At 35.9% G+C, this 23,794-nt stretch overlaps 1 protein-coding gene across 7 annotated transcripts in view; it reads left to right on the top strand.

Moving 5' to 3' along the window:
* LOC150087802 (formin-binding protein 1-like) overlaps nucleotides 1-23,794 on the top strand; it is a 260,095-nt gene extending 236,301 nt beyond the window's left edge. For 6 of the 7 annotated variants that reach the window (XM_090370428.1, XM_090370427.1, XM_090370425.1 and 3 more), the window contains 2 exons: nucleotides 2,187-2,390; nucleotides 23,360-23,794. In XM_090370428.1, the coding sequence (XP_090226554.1) occupies nucleotides 2,187-2,344 (158 nt within the window). In that variant the 3' untranslated portion in view covers nucleotides 2,345-2,390; nucleotides 23,360-23,794. Of the gene's footprint in view, nucleotides 1-2,186; nucleotides 2,391-23,359 lie in introns of those variants that run through there. The other variant, XM_090370429.1, reaches the window with a different exon arrangement.

Raw genomic sequence — 23,794 nt, 5'->3', positions numbered from 1 at the left:
GAGAGAATCACCAAGAAAGAGAAGAATGATGATATCCAGCTCAGGACCCTGGGTGTGTGCCAAGCCCATACTCACCAGATGTGAGCCCCTGAGACCACTAGGACCTCAACACAGACTTTAAATTGCTGCCAACGTTTCATGTTTGGGAGGTTTGACATCTTCATTGCCCTCATTTTACTCCACCTTGTTTTCAGTATTGTCACTAGTTCTTTGAATACTGTCCAAATTATTGGAGTTTTTTAACATTTTATCAGACCCTTTGTTTGGAGTTCATTCATGTTAATTACCATTTTACCAAAACTTGCTTTTGCAAATACAATTCTTAATTATTGTTTCCATCAACTCTTGATTCCAAACTTTTGCTAACTCCGATCTGCACATCCACAAATCTATTACACAATCTGTAGGTTGGTTGGTTTCTATTCCCACTGTAATTTTTCTCATTCTTGGTGCATTTCGAAATTCTTGCTAATGCTTTGGTCCATTGACTGCAGTTTAATTTCAGTATTCAAAGGGAAGAAGTTAAGCTTCACACTGGTAAGTTTCAAATTTCTGATTGAGGGTGAGCAGAGCAGTGATTTTTCTGTTTTCTTTTTTCATCTTTCTATCTATATTTAAAATTCAGAAATTTCACCTGTTATCCAACTGTTTCTTCCCAGTGAGTACAATTTTCTTCAATTATACCTCCACTTTCACCAGAAATAACCTTTTCAAGTAAGCCATTGCACTTTTTTAAATTTATCCTGTCAAACAGAACTTATTTTGAATGTTTTATGTCCCAGAAATGATGCATACTCCATGGCCTTTTCTTTCATTAATGGTCCTGATATCATCATGTTTTTGTCTCTGTTGAACTTCACCCACTTAAACTGCTTCATCTACATTTTCATGTAGGCTTAGTTTCACATACTTCCAACTGGGCTTGGTTTCCTCAAACAGTTTGGGAATTGAAACAGTTTTCAAATTGTTGACACACCTAGCTGGGATACAAAATTTTAAAGCAATTTCTTTTTTTCTAACATGCCAGTGCACACTGTTAAGCATTTCCACTACACTCAAGAATTTCCCCTTAAACATTATAAGGTTACTTGCACAGCTGCTAAAACAAAACTCATTTAGGATCTGCTTGTACCTACCATGTAAACAGAATGGGTGAAATTTATTTAAAGGTGTGTCTGACTCATTTATCTGGAAGGCAATGTGCCATTATGCTTTCTGCAAAACAGTAGGTGACTACCTACAAGGAAAGCCAACTTCTCCTAATTGTCTAATAATAGGCAAAGACTCCTTCTCACAGTCCATTTCTTATATGGGGATTTTCCTTATTTTGTGAGAATTATTTTAAATGTAATTACCAAAGAAAATTCAAAAAAATTCACTAACCTAAAAAGATTTCATTAAACAGAGATCCAGCTGTGTGTGTATATATCTGAGTATACAGCAATTACTATTTGAAGTTCTACATCAGTGAATACTACATGAAAATGTTTCACATGTTCTAAAATGTATATTATATATATTGTTGTGTCTAAATAAGTTTAGAAAAAATTATTTAGAGACCAAAAAGTTGAAAGTTTGACATTATGTTAGAGGTATGCAATTTTGAAATTATATTGTAACTAACAAAAAATAAAATGGCAATTTGGAGATATTTTTAATTGACTTGATGGTATAGCTAAGTTTGACTAATTATTTGGTGATATTAGTAAGTAGGCATTGATAACATTTAAAATCTTTTTGGCATTTCATTTGGTTCCTTGATTTCCTGAGATATGTGAATAATGATCGAAGCTGGCTTTTTATGATATAATGCCAACCTTAAAAATGCCTCAGTCATTTGAATAATATGTGTGTAAGACACAGTATTCACCTAGAGGAAAAACTATAGATGCCATAGAGGGGAACTTTGCAACCATTGTTGTTTTTTTTTTTTTTTTTTTTAATTCTACATATAAGCTGTAATATAAGCTATTATACCACATTAACGAGTTTAAAATGAATTTAGCATTTGATTTTGAGATAAAGATTTCATAAAAAATAAAACTTTATGCAATATGCATAATGTTTTAATTTGTTCTAAGTATATGCTATATTTTTCTTTAATTAACTAGGCCCAGAATGAATTTAATAATTTATGACTTGAATCTAAATTAAGATAAACTAGAATGTGAAACTGTTCTTTTTAGCTCAAAGTGAAGGCTCTATACCAATGTATGAGAGTGAGGAGTTTGAAGTAGTCGAATTAGATCAAGGAGATGGTTGGACAAGAGTCAGGAGGAGTAATCTAGAGGAGGGCTTTGTGCCAACATCATACATTGAATGTTTCTTGTATAATAACTGTTAGATCGTAACAGTTTGTGAAATTTTGCCACCTGGGGTTCATTGTATTGGTGAGTAATTTGGTTTTGATAACAAACTTTTTATTACTTATAATGTTATTCTTGCTTGCAAATTAGCAGATTACAGATCAACTTGTAGCTGTTGTAGACTTTGGTACTTTTCATCACTCTTAGAGCACTTTAAGGGCTATAAGCCTCAGGTTGCAGAAGTTATTTAGTAGTTGGCCTTGTGCAGAAATGATGCATTTGCACTAACTTCATGTCAGTTTTCATCACTCTGTAACTTTCCCATGCTGTATGTTTCTGCTGTTTTAGACTGGCCAGCTCCATATTCATCCATCCCAACCTCGCGTTATATATTTCAATGGCATATATGCATTTATTGCTTCTGTGATTATTGCTTTGAAGGTATTCCACAATTCTAATGTTTTTGCCCTCCCTTTGCAGTCTGCCCATTTAATAGATTGCATGTAGCACCTTAAACTGCCACAGTCCCCCTTTTCTGAAATTAAAACCTGTGATTTATGCTTAACTACTGCAACAGCTTCCTTCATTTTCCAGCTATTGACTTCATGGTGACTACCTGCCAATGATTCCTGTACTTTAAGCCCTGTAATGTCACCTGATTCATCAGTAATGGTCATGTCCCTTTTATTTTCTCTAACGTGCTGGTACAAATAATAATCATTTAGTTTATTTAAAAATTTTGTTCCCCATGGCAAATTTCCTTCCCACTTATTCCAATCATTTAGGAGCAGATTAAAATCACCTGTAATAAGACATTCACAGTTGCTTTCCCATTCCATCTGCATGTAGAGACTCTCATCATACTTTTCACAACCCTCTGTTCTGTAGCTTACTTCTACTCTCATCATAGCTTTGCTTCCAGCTAATTCACACCATACAGAAGCTTTTTTCATGATCAAGCTGCTTTTGATAAGAGGCATAACCCCACCATCCCTACTATTTTCCCTATCTTTCCTAAATTCATTACACATACCTTAATGGAATTCATATCCCTTATTTCCAGATGGCAACATGTTTCTGTTGGCCGTATTATGCCATTATATTGTCCTATTATGTCACTAATATGGCATTAGTTGTCTTGTCAACCCATTTTGTTGACAAGATTCCTGATATCACTGTAGACATAGTTAAGACTTAGTATTTTTCTATAGTTTACTAACCTGACACATTCCTTGAAGTTATTTAGGCTTGTTTCCCCTACCTTTATCTTCTCATTCATTTGAAATCTTGCCAACATCGGCTGTTGCAGAAACTAACAAGAATTCTTGAGATGTGTGCAAGCATTGCTTTAACCTGTATCATCAAATAAATGCATGTCTGTATTACCCTTGTCCCCCTTAACTAGCAGTTTCCCTGAACCCTTAAGGTATTCTCAATGATACTGGCAATGACACCTTTGTTCAAATGAATACATCTCTATAAAATAAATTCCTTCTACCTACAAGTGCAGTCTATGCTGATAAAATCCCCACTCCCCAGAGCCTTGTGGGCTGCTTGAAATCTAGAGTTAATCCACAAGGCTTTCAGCATATAATCCTTTCTATCTTGCCTGGGCAGAATTATAGACATACATATTCTGACCTAGCTTGTGGCATTTTTTCATCATGGTGTATATTTATCCAGCAAATCATCAGACAGTGTTAGTTTCATATCATTAGTCCCCACATGAATAATGATGCTCTCCTCACCTCTTCCCCCTTAAAATCTAAATCTGTTGGTAAGATCATCAATTGTTGCTCCTAGCAAACACATCTTGGTTCTGGTCCCTCCTATCTTTATTACAGAAAATGTTACCCATTTCTCTGACAGTAGAATCTCCCAATAAAACTAATCTCCTTAAACCACAGCAGTATGCTCTTGGCTATTCTGTTCTGAGATTTTAATTGGGGGTGCATCACTTGGCAGGTCACAAGATACTTGAGTTCCTTAGGAGCTCCCAGTTACATTTGTTTTTAAGGCAAGCATCTGTTCCTTCAGTGACTGAAATTCTTCTAGTAATGCCCCAAGTTTTGAGATCTGTACACTCTTTACATCAGGTGCAAAGAATATAATTGTCAGTTGCACTTAGTTTATAGACCAACTTTTGAATACATGCCACAGGCTATACAAGCAAGAGCCTCATATCTTACACTGGAAATGCTTGCAAGTATTTCCATCCGGGTCATGATGTTCTTGGACTTTGTATTGAAAGTAGATCTTGTAACAAACATTATTTAGGTAAAATTTGAATTTAAGAATACTACCAAATTTAAATTTACAATATATCACAGAAATTAAATTTTTAAGAATATTTTATCCACTAGTGAAGTTAAAGTTAAGCTACCAAAGTTACCGGAAAAAATTTAAGCTAATTTTAAACAAAAATTTTGTTTACTGAACACCTGATATTAATCCCCTCCAATTGTTGCCAGAGCAAACTGAAATGTGCTCTCTTTGACTGCTTACAGCAGAATAATTATTGGAATGTTTGGATCTGATTTAATCAGTTTGTCCTTTTCTTACCAGTGAACTAATTAAATACTTCATGTAGTAAAGTGTCTTTATTAGCCTTTCGTACAAATGCATTTCAGTAATAAATTTTGTGGGTTTCTTCTGAATGTTAGTAAGCTTCTGGAAGACCAGTTTTCATCCTTCAGTCAGATATGCCTCATTTACACTTACTGAGATCAGTACACTGAAGAATATATCTAAATTTGTGATGCCTGAATTTATTTAAATCTGCCATTTCCCTTTTGGAAGTTCAGAATCATTAAAATTATTTGTATTCTGTTGAGACACTGGTTATTTTTTTAAGAATTATATAAATATGCATATTATATCTCTGACATTGTGAAGAGATAACATCTGTATACAAATTTTGTCTATGCTTTTAATCACTTATTGGAGAAATCATTGTGTGAGCTGATTATTTGGTGAAATTAAAAATTAATTCTGTCACCTATCAGATTTTGTTGCCATTTGAAATGTGGTTGACAATAACCAGAGACTCCATTTGTCTCTAGCCAGTTGCTGAAAGATCCTTTTTATATATTTAACTTATGGGTGTTAATGTGAAGTTTAAGTTTATGTACTTACGGATTTAGATCTGTTTGGAAGAAACCTACATTGTCATGCATCCATGTTATGATCCAGCCTAATTTTCAAAACAAGAAACCCTTTTATATAATAATTGAACATAAAACAAAGATACCTAATTTTTATTACAGAAGCAGCAGCTAGTTCTGAATCTTTCCGTTACCAGATTCTCTTTGCATAAATTGCAAGTAAATAACTATTCACTTACAAAATTACTGAAGTAAAATCTGTTTTTTTTTCTATATTTAGGAAGGTACAGGAAATTAGAGTGATCATCCTTTAACCAATAATGTGCAAACAGTTTTTTCAAAACAGCCTCTGTCAATCCAGTGTGACCACCACTGAATTAAAGAGGAGGTTATCAGATTACCCTCTGTATATCTTGCATTCAATGGTATACTGCTACTAAATTGGATGGACGAGGCTTCAAGAGCTAGTCGATCTTGGTGGATCTAGAAAGGTTAACTATTTACTTGCCCGGATACCCATGTGGATAGGCACACTGATCAAAAATAGATTTGCCCATATATGGGATGTGTGCCACGCATTTCAAAGTCTTGTTTTGTTTTGAACACAAAACAAATGAAGACAACATATAATAGAGTCATGATTTTCCATAAAACAATGTTTTTTTCTACAATCATAAATTGATTACTTTAGATTAGATGGCTCTATTTTCATCATTTCAAAATAATATCAACTCACACATAATACTATAATAGTATTAATATTATATATTAATACTATTACTATTAATACTGTAATACTATTAATATTACTATGTTAATAGTATTTTCCACAGACTTTTGCTGCACTGGCTAAAAAACAAACAACCAAGTAGATAAGAAAACACAAATTATATGCTTCCCTCCTAACATAGATTAGAATCCAGTTGACCTTTGAATTTATTCAAATTGTCAGCCTCAACTACCTGCGAGAGCAACTTTTTCCAGCTATTAATGACTCGCCAACTATACTGTCATTCCTACAATCCAATCTAAACCTCAAGCCTGTAATTTGAATTTATGACCCTTAGTTTTGGAATTCTTTAGAACATAGTGTATAGTGTTAATTGTAATACGGCTCCAGGATTTCCCCCTAACTCTGCAATTCTTTAGAACAGTGAGAATTCCACCTTCATTCATTTTACCAATCCCTCTCAGAGCCTTATAAACCTCAATCAGATCCTTATAACCTTCAGAGGTGCTGTGGTTGCCAAGCTCTGTAGCCTGCCTAATCAGAGGCCTTGCTCATACGGTTGGCCTTCTGCCGATCTCACCATTTGAGTTGCCCATCTTTGGATCCTTTCAAGAAGCCCGAAATCTTTTTTCAAATTACTTGAACACAGTATTCCATATGTGGTCTTACAATTGCCTTATACAATGGAATTATGACCTATCTCTAAAGGATAGCGTTCAATAAATCGTCGATAGGATACCATGGGCTTTCCTAGCTGCCTCTTTACACTGTTCAGAAAACTTCACATCGGCCCATATTGCACTCCCAGATCTCTTTCGTACTCCATTGTTTTTAATTCAACCTCACCAAGTGTATAATTTATTTGTGGGTTGCTATTCCCCAAGTTTAAGACCTTGCATTTAGCAGCATTAATACATAGCTGCTACTTCTTTGACCATCTTTGAAGTCTGTTCAAGTCATCCTGAAAGAGAGCTGCTTGGCACTGATCATTAACAACTCTGCCAATCCTTATGTTATCTGCAAATTTTGAAATTGCACCTTCTATCCCTTTGTAGGTGTCATTTATGGAAATGAGAAACAACAGTGATAACTGTGCCATGCTATCTTTTTCTGTTCTATTTGACCAGCCATTCATGGCGTCTGTGAGTTTTGCTTTAAAAGTATTCCATAATTCAAATGTATTCACAATCCACCCAGTTCACAGGTGTCATATAGCACCTTAAACTCTCAAAGTTCCATCTTTGGAAGTTAAAACCTGTGCCTTTACCTTTAACTACTGCAATGTCTTTCTTCATCTTCCAGCTGATGAGTGCATGATCACTTTCTGACAATGGTTCCTGTACTTTAAGCCTGTGATGTTATCTGAATCATTAGTAATGATGAGGTCAAGAATATTCTCTCCTGTACTTTCTCTAACATACTAGTACAAATAATCATCTAGTTTAAAAAAGTTTTTCCCCAAAATGAGTTTCCCTCCCACTTATTGCAATCAATCTGAGGCAGAATAAAGTCACCCTTTGTTAGTAATGATGAGGTAAAGAATATTCTCTCCTGTACTTTCTCTAACATGCTAGTACAAATAATAATCATCTAGTTTAAAAAAGTTTTTCCCCAAAATGAGTTTCTCACCCATAATAAGGCACTCACACTTGCTTGCCCACTCCATCTGCATGTAAAGACTCTTGTCATATTCTTCACAATCTTCTGGTCAGTCTGTAGATTACTCCCACTCATTATTCCTTTGCTTCCAACTAATTTACACCACATAATATTCTATGCTGGCAGACGTAACTTCAGACTCAGCAAAAGATCTTTTCATGCTCTGGCTGCTTTTGATAAGAAGCATGACCTTCCACCCCTTCTATCTTTCCTATGTGGAAGTCGGCGAACACCATTTTCCAGGTGACACTACATTTCTGTTAGCCCTATTATATCAGCACTAGTTGTCCTAACCAGGAGTTCAAATTCAGCCAGTTTATTGATAACAATCCTGACATTACTAGACATAGTTGAGACTAAGTAATCTTCTTCTATAGTTTACTACTCTGACACACCCCTTGAAATTATTTAGGTTTGTACCCCAAGCTATATCTTCCCTCTCATTCGAAACATTGCTATCCTCGGATGATCTTATCAACGTCAGCTGTTGTGGCAACAAACAAGAATTCATGAGGTGAGTGCAAGCATTACTTTGACCCATATCATCAGATAAATACAGATGTAAATTACCCTTCTCCCTCTTAACTAGCAGTTTCACTGAACCGTTAGGTTATCCTCAATGATACTGACAAAAATCCGTGCACCACCTTTGTTAAAATTAATACCATCTCTACAAAATAGTTTCCTACTCCTACAAATGCAGGTCAGGCTGATAAAGCCTTGCGATTCCCTCAAGTTGATCCACTAGACTTTCAGCATATAATCCCTCCTGTTGTATATGGACAGAATTGCAGACACATACATTCTGACCTAACTTGCAACATTTCTTCAGCATAGTCCTTAATTTCTCCAATTTAATATTGGTAGTTCCCATGTGAATAATAATTTTCTCTTTACCTCCCGTAAAATCTGACAATCTGTTGGTAACATCATCAGTTGTGACTCAAACCAGAAATGTCTGCAGGCATTTCCGTTTAAGTTCCGACGTCCCTGGACTTTGTATTCTAAGTGGATCTAGTGGCAATCATAATTTAAATAAAATTTGAACTTTACAAATATTACGAAATTTAAAATTACAATATGTTAGAGGATTTATTTTAATAAAATATTGCAGAAATTAAACTGTTAAGAAAATTTAAATAACTAAAAAAGTTAAATTTCAGCTACCATACAAAAGTTACAAAATTCCCCCCAAAATATCGATGACAGAGGCTGTCTGAATATTAAGCTGTAGCTTTTCAAATACTTTATAAATTTAAACTTACGATATACTATGAAATTTAAATTAACAGAGCATTGCAGAAATTATACTGCTGACAAAACTTTTAACCAGTAGTGAAATTAAATTTAGCTACCCAGTGAAAGTTACCAAGTTCCTACCAAAATATTGATAGCAAAGGCTATCTGAATATTAAGCTGTACATTTCCAAATACTTATCTAACTGCAAAAATAAACTAACCTACATGACTATAGGAATTCAAACTACAGCAGATTCTCAATTTACCAGGATCGGATTAACCGAAACACTTCACGACTCCAAATTAAAAAAAAACAAAATCAAAAATCATAAAATTTAAGTTATAAATAGAATAGGAAATAAACAGATGTTTCCAAGTCATGATTAGCAGATGAATGTACCTTAATAGGTATTTTAACCCCCTCAACCCCTGCTGTTTTCACACCCACCATTCAAAAATAAAAAAAGTAGAAAGAGAACAAATTTTTAGTTTGGTTTAGGACATCATGTGAATTGTTGTCACACCACAAAAGGACAAATTTTGTTTTATTTTTTCAGGGATGTCAATTTTTTTTTAACTCAAAAGAGGTGCTTTCGATTGAACAAAAACTTGAAATATTATTCAAAATTTTGAAAAGAGAGCATCCATTAAATCGTAAATGGACCATTATATTGGTGACTAAACCATACATATTGTAAAATATACACAGACTAAAAGGTTAACAGTGGCTGCAGGCAGAGGCAAAAGTGATTATTGCACTGCTGGGATTCGTAGTGGAACAAGCAAATACATGGGTTGTGTTAGGGTAACTAAGAGTAGAAACAGGTGCATATATATACACTTGCATGTATACCAATGCTAGGAGTACAGTTAATAAATTTGATGAGCTTGAAGTGCTAGTCAAGACATCAAAGGCAGATTTTGTTGGGATATCAGAGACATGGTGTCACACAGACATAAACAGTGCAGAATTGGAATTTGGGGAGAACAATGAGTACAGAAAGGGTAGACAGAACAGGACAGAAAGGGAGGAGGGATTATGCTGTTAGTTAAGAAACACACCAAATCTAAGGAAGTGCATCCAATTGATATTGGTGGACAAAATGCAATATTGAGTCTGTTTGGTGTGACATAAGCTCTGGGAGAGGAAAAATGAGAGTAGATTAAAATTAGCAGAGGCATATGATGCAAGAAAGCTAGCTTATTCAGCATCACCCAAAAAAAAAAAAAAAAACACCACTCCCACTTCACCCCTCCATTCATTTGAAATACATGTCCGGCTGAGCCTTAAATTTGTTTAGGCTATCAACTTCAACAACAAGTGATGGAAGTCTGTTCCACCAACCAACTACCCGCTGGCTAAAGGCAAATTTCCGCACATCTATCCTACATCTGTCTTTCCTCAATTTGAATTTATGCCCTCTCAGGTGATTATTCTGACCAAAAGGAAGAATCCCATCGGCATTGAGCATGCTCAAACCATTCATGGCCTTATACACCTCTATCAGATCACCTTGCCGGTGGCTAGTCTCCAGACTCTGTAATTTGCAAAACTTAAGCCTTTCTTCATAAGAGCAACCCTTTGTTCCATTCACTAATCTTGTTGCCCTTCTCTGTACTCATTCCAGCAGCTCTAAATCCTTCTTGAAATGAGACCTCCAGACCTGTATACAGTATTCAAGGTGTGGCCTGACCATTGCCTTATACAAAGGAATAATCACCTCCCTATCCCTGCTAGAAAAATTCTTGTATATCATTGACAATACATCATGAGCTACTCTTGCAGCTCAACTGCACTGCTCAGAGAACTTCATATCTGCCTGCACAATTACCCCCAGGTACTTTTCATTCTCTACCACTGTCGGTTTGGTACCGCAGAGTTGATACGTTGCTCTGGGGTTACTGTTTCCCATATGTAGTACTTTACATTTGTCAATGTTAAACTTCATTTGCCACCTCTCAGCCCATCTGCTCAACCTTTCCAGATCCTGTTGCAGCAGCATAGGAGCAGTTGAGTAGTGTCCATTGATTACCACTCTCTGTCTTCTGCCACTCAACCATCCCTTTATCCATAGCAGCAATTTGCCTCCAATGCCACACTGCTCCAACTTGTGCAGCAGTCTTCCATGCGCAACAGTATCAAAAGCCTTTCTACGATCCAAATATATAATATCAAAGTTATTCCCTGCATCCAGTTCTTTTGTGACTACATCATAGTATCCAATCAAATTGGTCAGGCAAGACCTTCCCCACATCTCCAGTCTATGGGTACCTCCCCTGAGTCCAAAGAAGCTCTCATAATTATGGCTAGGGGTTTGCTTACTTCCTTTGCTGCCTCCTTTAATATAAATGGATAGATCCCATCCACCCCGGGTGCCTTTTTTATGTTTATCCTCAACAATTTCTTCTCCACTTTCCTCTCAGTTATTGCAAAATCATCTAGCTCAATGCCAATGTTTACTTCACCTACGACATTCCCCTTCCTGAATAACTCCTCGTGTGTAAATGTAGATGCAAAATACTCATTTAGTTTGTTAGCCACCTGAGCAGGATCCTCAACTGTTGAACCATCAATATCCAGTGGACCAATCTGATTTATCCCTTTCCTTCTTGAGTTTAAAATAGGTAAAGAACTCTTTTCTGTTTTTCTTTGCATCCTTTGCCAAGGATTTCTCATAATCTGCCTTTGCCTGTCTAATCTCCTTTGTGACTTGGTTGCAGACCAGCTTATATCTATCAGAGGCTTCCATGTCACCCATTAATTTATATGTATCCCATGCATTTTTCTTCTCTGATACATGTCTCATTAGTTCATCTGACATCCATTTAGGCCTAAACCTTGAACAATATTTCTTAGTTGGTATGTAAAGCCTAGTAGCTTCCAAGATAAGTTCTTTGAATGCTTCCCATTTTGAATTTGCTGTTGGTAACATCATCAGTTGGTCCCACTGTATAGAATTTAAATACTGTCTCAGACCATCATAGTCGCCTTTACGAAAGCAAAAACCCTTCCTTTTACCCCTGATGGTAGTTACCTCTTTGAGTAAATCCCACTTCAGCACACTGTGATCACTGCCACCTAGTGGTTCCTTTATCTGCAGATCCTTAATGCATGAAGAATCACTACTGATAATCAGATCAAGAGTATTGCTCCCTCTAGTTGCCTCCCGAACATGCTGATGTAGAAAACAATCATCCAATAAATCCCCAAAAGCCTTGCTAGTGTGTGAGTGACCAACCTACAAGTTCCAGTCAATATCTGGGAAATTAAAATCCCCCATTATAAGACTCTCTGATTTACTGGCCCACTCTCTTTCCCTGTATAGTATCTTATTATACTCATCAGAGTCATTAGGCCTATAGCACACTCCTACTCTCAATTTTGATTTCCCTATGCTTATGTCACACCAAACTGACTCGACACTGCCCTGTCCATCGATGTCGACTGGCTTCACTTCCTTGCTTTTTATGTATTTCTTAACTAATAGCATAACCCCTCCTCCTCTCCTGTCCCGTCTATCCTTTCTATACACATTGTATTCCCCAAATTCCAGTTCTGCATTCCTTATATCTGTGTGACACCACATCTCTGATATCCCAACAATATCTGCCTTTGATGTTTTGAGCAATACCTCAAATTCATGAAATTTATGAAAAATTAATTAATTATTGAAAAAATTAATTTATCAAATATATTCATCAAAAATATACCTAAAACACAGATGTATGTTTTAGGTCTAATGAATCTGATGACTATCGTGAGCAGTTGTGCAGAGAAATAGTGGGCCAGTAAATCAGCATGTCTTATAATGGGGGATTTTAACTTTCCAGATATTGACCGGAACTTGTGGGTTGGTCACTCACTCACTTGACCACAAGACTTTTGTGGATTTATTAGATGACTGTTTTCTACAGCAACATGTTCGAGAGGCAATCAATGGGAGTAATACTATTGATCTGATCATCAGCAGTAATTATTCATGCATTAAGAATTTGCAGATAGAGGAACCACTGGGTGACAATGTTCACAATGTACTGATGTGGGAATTACTTAAAGATGTAACTACCACCAAGGCTAAAGGGAAGGACTTTTGCTTTCGTAAAGGTGACTACAGGGGTCTCAGACAGTTTTTAAATTCTGTACAGTGGGATCAACTGATGATGTTACCAATGTTGAATTCTAAATGGGAAGCCTTCAGGGACTTAACTTTGGATGCTACTAGGCTTTTCATTCCAACTAAGAAATGCTGTTCAGGGTTTAGAGTCTAATGGATGTCAGATGAATTAATGAGGCTCATGGTAGAGAAGAAAAATGTATGGGATGCATATAAAGTATCAGGTGACACAGATGCCTATGGCAATTATAAACTAGTCTGTAATCAAGTCAGAAAGGAGGTTAGGCGGGTGAAGGCAGATTACGAGAAATCTTTGGCAAAGGATGCAAAGAGTTCTTTACTTATGTAAACTGTAGAAGGAAAGGGATGAATCAGATTGGACCACTTAACATAGATGGGTTGACTATTCATGATCATGCTCAGGTAGCTGATAAACTCAGTGAGTATTTTGCATCTACATTCACACACGAGGAGTTATTCAATGAGGGGAGTGCCAGAAGTTTATCAAACTCTAACAGAGAACTAAGTGATTTTGTAATATCTAAGAGCAAAGTGGAGGAGAAATTGTTGAAGTTAAACATAAGGAAGGCACCTGGGGTGGACGTGATCTATCCATTTATATTAAATTAGGCAGCAAAAGAAGTAAGCAAACCCTTAGCCAATAATTATGAGAGCTTCCTTGGACTCAGGGGAGATCCCCATGGACTGGAAGTGTGCAAATGTATCACCAATTCACAAAGGCGGTTCAAAAGATGACACAACTAACTATAGACCTGTTAGTTTAACTTCTGTTCCGGGGAAAATAATGGAATCACTGGTTAAAGAAGCATTGCAGGATCATCTAGATAAGACACAGCATGGTTTTGTTAAAGGGAGGTCTTGTCTGACCAATTTGATCGGATACTATGATGTGGTCACAAAGGAACTGAATGCCAAAAATAATTTTGATACCATATACTTGGATTTGAGGAAAGCTTTTGATACTTTTACACATGGAAGACTGCTGTACAAATTGGAGAGGTATGGCATTAAGAGTAAATTGCTACAATGGATAAGTGGATGGTTGAGAGGGATGGTACAATGGATAAAGGGATGGATGAGTGTCACCTTTTTAACCCCCTTTGTGAATTGGTGATACATTTACACACCTCCAGTCCATGGGGACCTCTCCTCAGTCCAAGGAAGCTCTCATAATTATGGCTAAAGGTTTGCTTACTTCCTTCGCTGCCTCATTTAATATAACTGGATAGATCCCATCCACCCCAGGTGCCTTTTTTATGTTTAACTTCAACTGTTTAACTTCAACAATTTCTCCTCCACTTTGCTCTCACTTATTACAAAATCACTTAGCTCCCTGTTAGAAATTGATAAATCTCTGGCACTCCCCTCATTGAATAACTCCTCGTGTGTGAATGTAGATGCAAAATACTCATTGAGTTTATCAGCTACCCGAGCATGATCATCAATAGTCAACCCATCTGTGTTAAATAATCCAATCTGATTCATCCCTTTCCTTCTAGAGTTTACGTAAGGAAAGAACTTTTTTGTTTTTCTTTGCATCCCATGCATTTTTCTTCTCTGCCACGAGCCTCATTAATTTATCTGACATCCATTTAGGCCTAAACCTTGAACAGTATTTCTTAGTTGGAATGAATGTTATTAGTGTAGTTCCCCAGGGTTTGGTGTTGGGCCCATTGTTGTTTTGTATATTAATTATATTGATGAAAGTGTATCAGGTTTAATGTCCAAGTTTGCAGATTATACAAAGATTGGCAAAGTTGTTAACGACAGTAAAGACAATATGTTACTCCAACTGGATCTAGATAAGTTGGGCAAATGGGCTGAGAAGTGGCAACTGAAGTTTAACATTGACAAATGCAAAGTACTGCATATGGGTAGCAATTACCAGAGAAACCTACCAACTCTGTGGTACTACACTCAGGGAAGTGGAAAGTGAAAAAGACCTGGGGGTAATTGTGCAGTCAAATATGAAGTGCGCTGAGCAGTGTAGACTGGCTGCCAGGGCAGGTCATGGAGTCTTGTCAATGATATATAGGAATTTTGCTAACAGGAACAGGGAGGTGATTATCCCATTATACAAGGCAGTGGTCAGACCTAGGGTACTGTGTACAGGTCTGGAGGCCTCATTTTAGGAAGGATGTTGAGTTGTTAGAATGAGTACAAAGAAGGGCAACAAGATTGGTCAAGAGAGGGGTGCTCTTACCACGAAAGACTTAAGTGCTGCAAATTGCAGCACCTGGAGAGTAGGCTCCTGCGAGGTGATTTGATTGAGGTGCAAGGTCTTGAATGGGTTGAGCAAGCTGAATGCTATTGGGAATCTTCCTCTTGCTCAGATTAAGAACCTGCGGGGGATACTGATTCAAATTGAGGAGAGACAGTTGTAGAATAGATGTGCGGAAATTTGCCTTTAGCCAGCAGGTAGTTGATTGGCAGAACAGACTTCCATCTTTTGTTGTGGAAGTTTATAGCCTAAATAAATTTAAGGCTGTGCTGGACAGGCATTTGAAATGAATGGAGGGGTGAAATGGGTTTTTTTTTTTTTTGGCTGATGCTGCATAAGCTTGCTTTCTTGCATTGTATGCCTCTATTAATGCTAATATAAAGGGAAGCTGTTAGATTTTGCACGCACATCTGATAGCATTAAAGGCACGACTATCAGAAAAATGACGAAACAGTCTACATACGAGGACTTCGACAAGGCAATGGTGTTGTGGTTTAGGTAACAAACAGCAGAAGAGCCGAGGCAAAATATTTTTTTGATGAATTAAAATTGCAGGGTGATTTTACCACATCTGTCTATTTGCAAGTCGTAAATAAGCAACGAGAAGCAGTGTTATAAGTCATGATTTTGAGATGAATGTACCTTAATAGGTATATTCACACCCACCATTCAAAAAAAACCGTAAAAAGAGAAAAAATTTTTAGTTTGTTTTAGGGCGCCATGTCGATTGTTGTGTTCTGTCGCACCTCAAAAGGACAAATTTTGTTGTGGTTGGCTCCGGAGAGGCATGGCATTCGTCAGATTGCCATTCAAGGTGAAAAATTAAGTAGTGATGCACTGGCCACCCAAGAATTCACCAGTGAGTTTCAAAAATTTATTGAAACCAATGAACTTGTGCCGGAGTAAATTTACAATGCCAATGAAACAGGATTGTATTGAAAATGTCTGACTTGACATTCTGTAAAAACCGGACTGTACTGGATGCAATTTACAAAGTTTCAGCAGCGTGAAAATCAATAAAAATCATAACCTTGAAGAGGTCTTGGCATAAAATTGTACTGGGAAATCCTATGAAGGATTCCTAGGATTTGTAGAAAAATTGTGAAGATCTGGTACCAGAAATGTTACAAAATTTGCAACAAATTGGGAACAGGGATGTCGATGAACAATCAATTCATGATTGACTTAATTCTGACAAAGATTTAGCTGGCCATGAAGTACTAAATGATGAAGAAATTTTATAATATCATGTAACTTTATATCACTACTATCATGTAATTTTATATCACTACTACACCACTACTAAATGATGGTGAACCTGAAGAAGAGGAAGAAGATTTGATATTGTCACAATTTCAGCCACAGTGTTGCTTTAAATCATGCAGAAGTACTTGTTGGCTACTTGGAGCAGCAAAATGATAGTGTTCTGGCAGAAAACATGGTTTTAAGAAATATTAAATATTCGAAGCTCCAATCGTCAGAAAGTTGCAAAAGACAAAAAACAATCTTCCATACGTTCGTATTTTTCTAAGCGAATTGATTTGCACTTATTTCTCCTATTTTTCATAAAAGTAAAATATAAAATATTATGTTAAAAATAAAGCATTTTTTAAAGATATCAATAGACTTTTTAAGTTAAAACAAAACTTGTAAAAAATATTGAGAAAATTATTGTGCACCCTTGTCAGCAGCCTTTGGTGGCTGATGCAAGCATACATCATTACCTATAGGTATGTTTTTATACATATGCACACATTGTATTGGACACACAAGTAGTGCACGGTAAGTTTTTTTATCTATCGCCATATTTATTATTTATTAGTTACTTTGCTGAACATTTTTCGATATTTTTGGATTAACCAGGAAATCAGTTATCCAGGATTTTATTTTTACCATGTATCCCGGAAAATCGAGAGTCTACTGTATGTATTAACTACAATTTAGTATATTAAAATTTTAAAAATAAAACCTCAAAATTAATACAAAAGCTAACTTGCAATTAAGAGGTTCGGAAGTATGGGATGGCTTACGTTGGGATGGCTTTTGTCATTTTATTATTGCTAAATATAATAAGAATATGACTTGTTTTAGCTTTTTTTCACAATATCTACTTTTATATTACATCACTTTTTTTCTTTTGTTTTTTTTAAAGAAAACTAATGTACAGCAGACTCTCGATTTACCGGGATCAGATTAACCGGGACACTTCAAGACTCCAAATTAAAAAAAAAAAAAAAAAAAAAAATCGTAAAATTCAAGTAATAACTAGAATAGATATAAACAGATGCTTTGCAAGTTGTAAATAAGCGACAAGAAGCAGCTTTATAAGTCGTCATTGGGAGATTAATGTACCTATTATCTTGCAACCCCCGCTGTCTTCACACCCACCACTCGGGGAAAAAAAAAAAAAAAAAGACACCAAGTGTTTAGTTTGTTTTAGTGCGTCTCGTCGATTGTTGTGTTCGGTCGCACCACAAAAAGACAAATTTTGTTTCGTTATTTGTCAGGGATGTTAAAAATTTTTTTTTTTACAGTAAATATATATATATATATATCTGATAATTAAAATAAATATGATATCCAAAATAAAAACATCAGCCAGTAGTACGGCAATAATACAGAGCGAAACAAAACGCAAAATAATATAAAATAAACAAACAGGGAAGGGAAAATAGAGATAATAGGACAAAAAGGTAGTCGATAATCCCCTGTAAAATTTAGTCAATTAAGTCATTAAACCCAATTAATAAAAAATGTAAATTTAAAATAATGCCAATTATAAATAATTTAGCGGTACCCCCCTCGAAGGTACCAGTTCCAAAAAACGTGAAATATCACCAAAAAAGGGTTAAAGAAACTACCAAAAAACTAAAATATCAAAATGATAGACTGACCATCATGCCCCATATCGACAGAGGACCACGAGGCCAATAATGGTCATGGAATCGCTGCATTTCAATCGTCATACAAATCATCGCAAAGGCAGAAATATCGAAGAACCAAACACCTCCATTCTCTGATAGATCAACCGATGCAGAGGATTTGCATGGCGGTGGTCCTTATGCAGCGAAAAATAAACTATAGAACAGACAGCACTCTTGATCAGAGCCACACCACTGACATAATGCAAGCTTAACCAGCTTATATAATAGAAAGGAAAAGAATAGATGGCGGCACAGGCGCTGCTTATTTAGCATATCAACCCACTACTACCACTAATTTATATTATGTGAGATAACAGTTAGGCAAAAGTAATAAAAATAAATAAATATGGCTTATGTTTTTATTTTGGATATCATATTTATTTTAATTATCATATATAATTAGGCATCATGTGGAGGATGTGCATTTGCTGCCTCTAATGATAGCTACATAGCCATATTTATTTATTTTTATTACTTTTGCCTAACTGTTATCTCACATAATATATATATATATATATATTTTATTTATTTATTTATTTATTTTTTTTTTTGTTTAGAAATCGCAAAAATGATGGGTAAATGCAAAAGAGTTCCACTTTCGGTTAAGCAGAAACTTGAAATTATAAAAAAGGTTTGAAAATGGTGCATCCATTAAATCTTTAATGAAATATTATAATGTTGTTCACTAAACCATACGCAATATCATAAAAAATAAAAGGAAGCTATTAGATTATAGCTTCCTTTTACAGAAAGACAGAAAGACAAATGATACTGAAACTGAAGAATAGCAATGGTGTACTTATAAACAGCAGAGAAGGCATAATTCAAATAGCAGAAGACTACTATAGAGAATTATACAAGGAGCGAGGGAATGATACCAGCAGTGGGGAAGATGGATTGCAAAGTAGCAACACATACAACATACCCGATATTCTTACTGATGAGGTAGAACATGCATTGAAGAAAATGAGGAATCGGAAAGCCCCGGGGGAAGATGAAGTTACTGTAGAGTTGTTAAAATTGGGAGGAAGAGACATAACACAAAAACTGGCAAGGCTCTTCACAAAGTGCATTAGAAAAGGTGTGATGCCTAAGCAGTGGAATAATGCAATCATAGTTTTGCTGCATAAGAAAGGAGATAAATCAGAAATTGGAAATTATAGACCAATTAGCTTGTTATCCCATATCTACAAGTTGTTCACAAGGGTCATTACTAACAGATTAGAAAGAATACTTGATGAGAATCAACCGAAAGAGCAAGCTGGCTTTAGGACAGAATTCTCAACTATGGATCACCTTCACGTAATATCACAGCTAATGGAGAAAGCAAATGAATATAAAACACCATTATGCCTGGCATTTGTGGATTATGAAAAGGCATTTGACTCCATACAGCATAAGGCAACGTTTCGGGCACTGGAAAGACAAGGCATAGATACTCCATATATTATGATTTTGAAGAAAATATATGAGAGTGCTACATCCTTTATTAGACTAGACAAAGACAGTAGCAAATTTAAAATCGAGAAAGGAGTTCGACAAGGAGACACAATATCTCCGAAGCTGTTTACTGCTGCCCTTGAGGAAGCTTTCAGAAGATTAGACTGGTCGCAGAAAGGAGTCAATGTGAACGGAGAGTACCTAAACCATTTACGATTTGCAGATGACATTGTGGTCATAAGCCACGATCCCAAAGAATTAGAGGAAAATCTTAATCAGTTATGCACAGTTAGTAAGGATTTTGGACTAAAGATGAATATGGCTAAAACAAAAGTAATGATGAACAAGTATGCCACGGAAAGGGAAATAATGATTGAAGGAGCAGTAATTGAAAAGGTGGAGTCATATACTTATCTGGGACAAGTTATTAGCTGTAATAATGATAAATGGCTGGAAGTCAAGAGAAGAATAAATTTTGGATGGATAGCATTCAGGAAATATAGTCACATACTGAAGAGCAATATCCCAGTTTGTCTGAAACGTAAAATAATGAATCAATGTATACTCCCCACCATGACTTATGGAAGTGAAACTTGGGCACTCACCAAAAGAATGGAAGAGAAGCTAAGAACTACACAGCGAAGAATGGAACGAATTAAATTGGGAATTAGAATGTTAGATAAGAAGAGAAACACATGGATTAGGCAGCAAACTCAAGTAAAGGACATTCTTATCAAAACTAAAGAACTAAAATGGTCTTGGGCAGGACACATAGCTTGAAGACATGATGACAGATGGACTAAGAAAATAACAGAATGGTACCCAAGAGGAGCTAGAAGAAAACCTGGAAGACAAAGGCGGAGATGGATAGATGAAATTCATGAGTTTTTGAGTAGTAAATGGATGGCCAGTGCTCAAAACAGAAGGAACTGGAAAGTTGCTGGAGAGGCCTTCATCCTGCAGTGGATTGAAAATGGCTGATGATGATGATTAGATTTAAAATTTACATCGCCAAAAATAAAGGGAAGCATTGTGTTGGACACAAAAGTTGTACATGGTAAGTTTTTGTATCTATCACGATAATTTTTACGTAGGTTTCTGAACATTTTTCGATACAGTAAGTCTCCAACTTACAGAACTACGGATTTACATAAATTTTTTTTTCACTCAAATTTTTTTTTTTTTTTTTTTTTTTTTTTGTTGTTTAAAACAACAACAAAAAATAATAATAAGCAATCAATAATGATGATCACGGCAAACACAAATTGCAGAAGTGAGATCGGAGCAACAAGCAAAAAAATAGGAAAGACGAGAGGGTTCTTTCAATTTATTTATGGTTTTTTTTTTTTTTTATATGACTGAAGCTTTCCAGTGAAGGGGACACACATTTCACCATAATAACGTAAAAACCCACAGAATTCTAGCTATCGGTATTTTCACAAATGCAATAAGATCGAGTTTACTACTCGTTTATAATTAGATGCATGAACAGAACAGAAAAGCTAAATAACCCGGAAAGTGCAAATTGTTTTTATTGTTTTATGGCAGTGACCTCCAGAAATGTGATTTAGTAAATTGTGAGCTCTTGAGGGATGAAAATAGTGAGTTTTCACCTTAACTCTGTGAAGTTCTTTACAGAAAATTTCATTTTGACCATTTTGGTGCCTACTAAGAGAATAAGTTACAGCGGTACTAGTAAATCTATCAAGAAAAGGAAAGTGATCGATTTGGATCAGAAAATTAAAATAATAAGAACGTATGAAAATGGTCAAACATTAACAAGTATCGCGCTGAATTCAGATTTGTCAATAATAATATAGTAGCAATATGTTACTATCCATCCCGGAAAATCGAGAGTCTACTGTATAACAAAGATTCAGAAATCAAAATTTCTCTAGGTAATCAGGTCCTTCGTTTGTCAAAATGAAGCTGTGTTGACACCACAGCTTCATTTGGACTTATAAACAAAAGCTTTTCAAACTTGCTGAACCTATTGGAGTATCATTATCATCTTGTTTCAAGATGGCAGATCATATTTTGGGAAGGGTAGCCCTGTGTGTGGGGGTACACCATTACCCTTCCCCAAAGTATTGTAAATTTTGTTTGGAGACTCTAAACAAATGACTTATAAACAGGCAAGACTGAACTCAAATTGCAACCATCTTGTTTCAAAATGATGAAAAATAGTGATAAAATTATCCCCATCTCCACATCCAGATTGAACACCCCGGTGGATGGGGTAGGTATGTGTCTGATAAATTGGCAACTGGACTGTTACTGGAAAAGCAATACAATACTTGGTTTATGGCTTATAAACCATCAAAGTTTGGGAAGTAGATGGAAAAGACAACAGTTTTTGATCATATTCTTTTATAGGGAGCTCTCTCTCGCCAGGATCATATTCTGGGGAGAGAGAGCCTGAGTTGTATTAAGTTGATGCTCACTTCTTGAAATATGGCTATTTAAATTATTTATCATATGTACTAGCCAATTTTGTATGCCAGTTTGTGAAATATACCATTTGTTTCAGACATGGGAATCATGAAAGCATTTTAATGTAATCTGGTAGACTTTACATATTTCATGCTTGCTTACTAAACAAGGGCACGCAGTGTTGCTTATGACATGTCATTTATTCCAGGAATAATGGGATTTGCACACGTCAGCATTTCTTGTACAAATATGTTTGTTTGTTATTTTACTCTCTCATTTGTTACTCCAATGTCACACACACACACACACACACACACACAGAGAGAGAGAGAGAGAAGAATGCATATGTGTACTTTCTTACCCATATAAAAGAACTGGAAACATCACATGTTTATCCCATTGGTTAAGTGAGTATATTTATGTTCTATGTTTGAGATCCCTTTTTACAGTTGAACATGCATTTTCTAGATGCTTTCATCCAATGCTAAGTCAGTCATTCTTAGGCATTAGCAAAGGCACATGATGCAAGAAAGCAAGCTTATATAGCATCAGCCAAAAAACACACACCCTTCTCATTTCACCCATCCACTCGCTCCAGATGTTTGTCTAGTTCTGACTTGAATCTGTTTAAGCTATCAATTGTACAATGACAGATGGAAGTTTGTTCCAACAATCAACCACCTACTGGCTAAAGGCAAACTTCTGCACATCTATCCTACAAATGTCTTTCCTCAATTTGAATTTATGCTCTCTCAGGCAATTATTCTAAGCAAGAGGAAGAATCCCATCAGCATTGAGAGCATGCTCAAACCATTCAAGGCTTTATGCACCTCAATCAGAACACCTCGCACGTGCCTAATCTCCAGACACTGTAATTTGCAAAACTTAAGCCTTAAACTGCATTTAATTCAAAAAATTGCAATGTGAAATACCCGTAGCTATAATTCCTGGATGTGTGTCAACTTTTACAAAATAGGATTTTTTATATGTGCACACACGTGTGTGTGTGTGTGTGTGTGTGTGTGTGTGTGTGTGTGTGTGTGTGTGTGTGTGTGTGTGTGTGTGTGTGTGTGTGTGTGTGTGGTAACAAATAAGAGTGTACAACAGCAGTTGCAAATATTTATTTCATGTTTATTTATTTATATTTCTCTCTCTCCTCCCCTAAAGGTGCTGTTGAAGACATCCCTTACCATTTGCTCTCTTGCTATCCCTGCCCATTTCTCTGCTCCTATGTGTGCTAATACAATTAACCACAGGAAGATTGTTAGAACTGACTGGAGCAAAAGTAACAGGCTATTGCTGTCATAATGTATGCCATTCCATCTCAGTGAGTTGTTGAATCTATCAGGCCCAAAGTGCCTCATTAATGAGCCTGTGGGATCATTGTGATCATATGCAGTACTCTTTTTTTAGAGTGTGTCATACCATATACAGTATATATATCAGTGTACTTAGGATATGGCTGTTTAAATTATTTATCACATATGTGAGCCATTTTTGTATGCCAAATTGTGAAATATGTACATTTATTTCAGACGTGGGAATCATAATGAAAGGGCATTTTAACATAATTAAAGAGGCCATATATTCTTGCTTAGTTAT

Source organism: Mastigoproctus giganteus, chromosome 3 (genome assembly GCF_048544385.1).
Source record: "Mastigoproctus giganteus isolate SK-2022 chromosome 3, ASM4854438v1, whole genome shotgun sequence".
In the NCBI taxonomy this organism is placed as follows: Eukaryota; Metazoa; Arthropoda; class Arachnida; order Uropygi; family Thelyphonidae; genus Mastigoproctus; species Mastigoproctus giganteus.
Note: the sequence above shows the minus strand (reverse complement) of the source record. Positions and strands in the feature narration are given on the sequence as shown.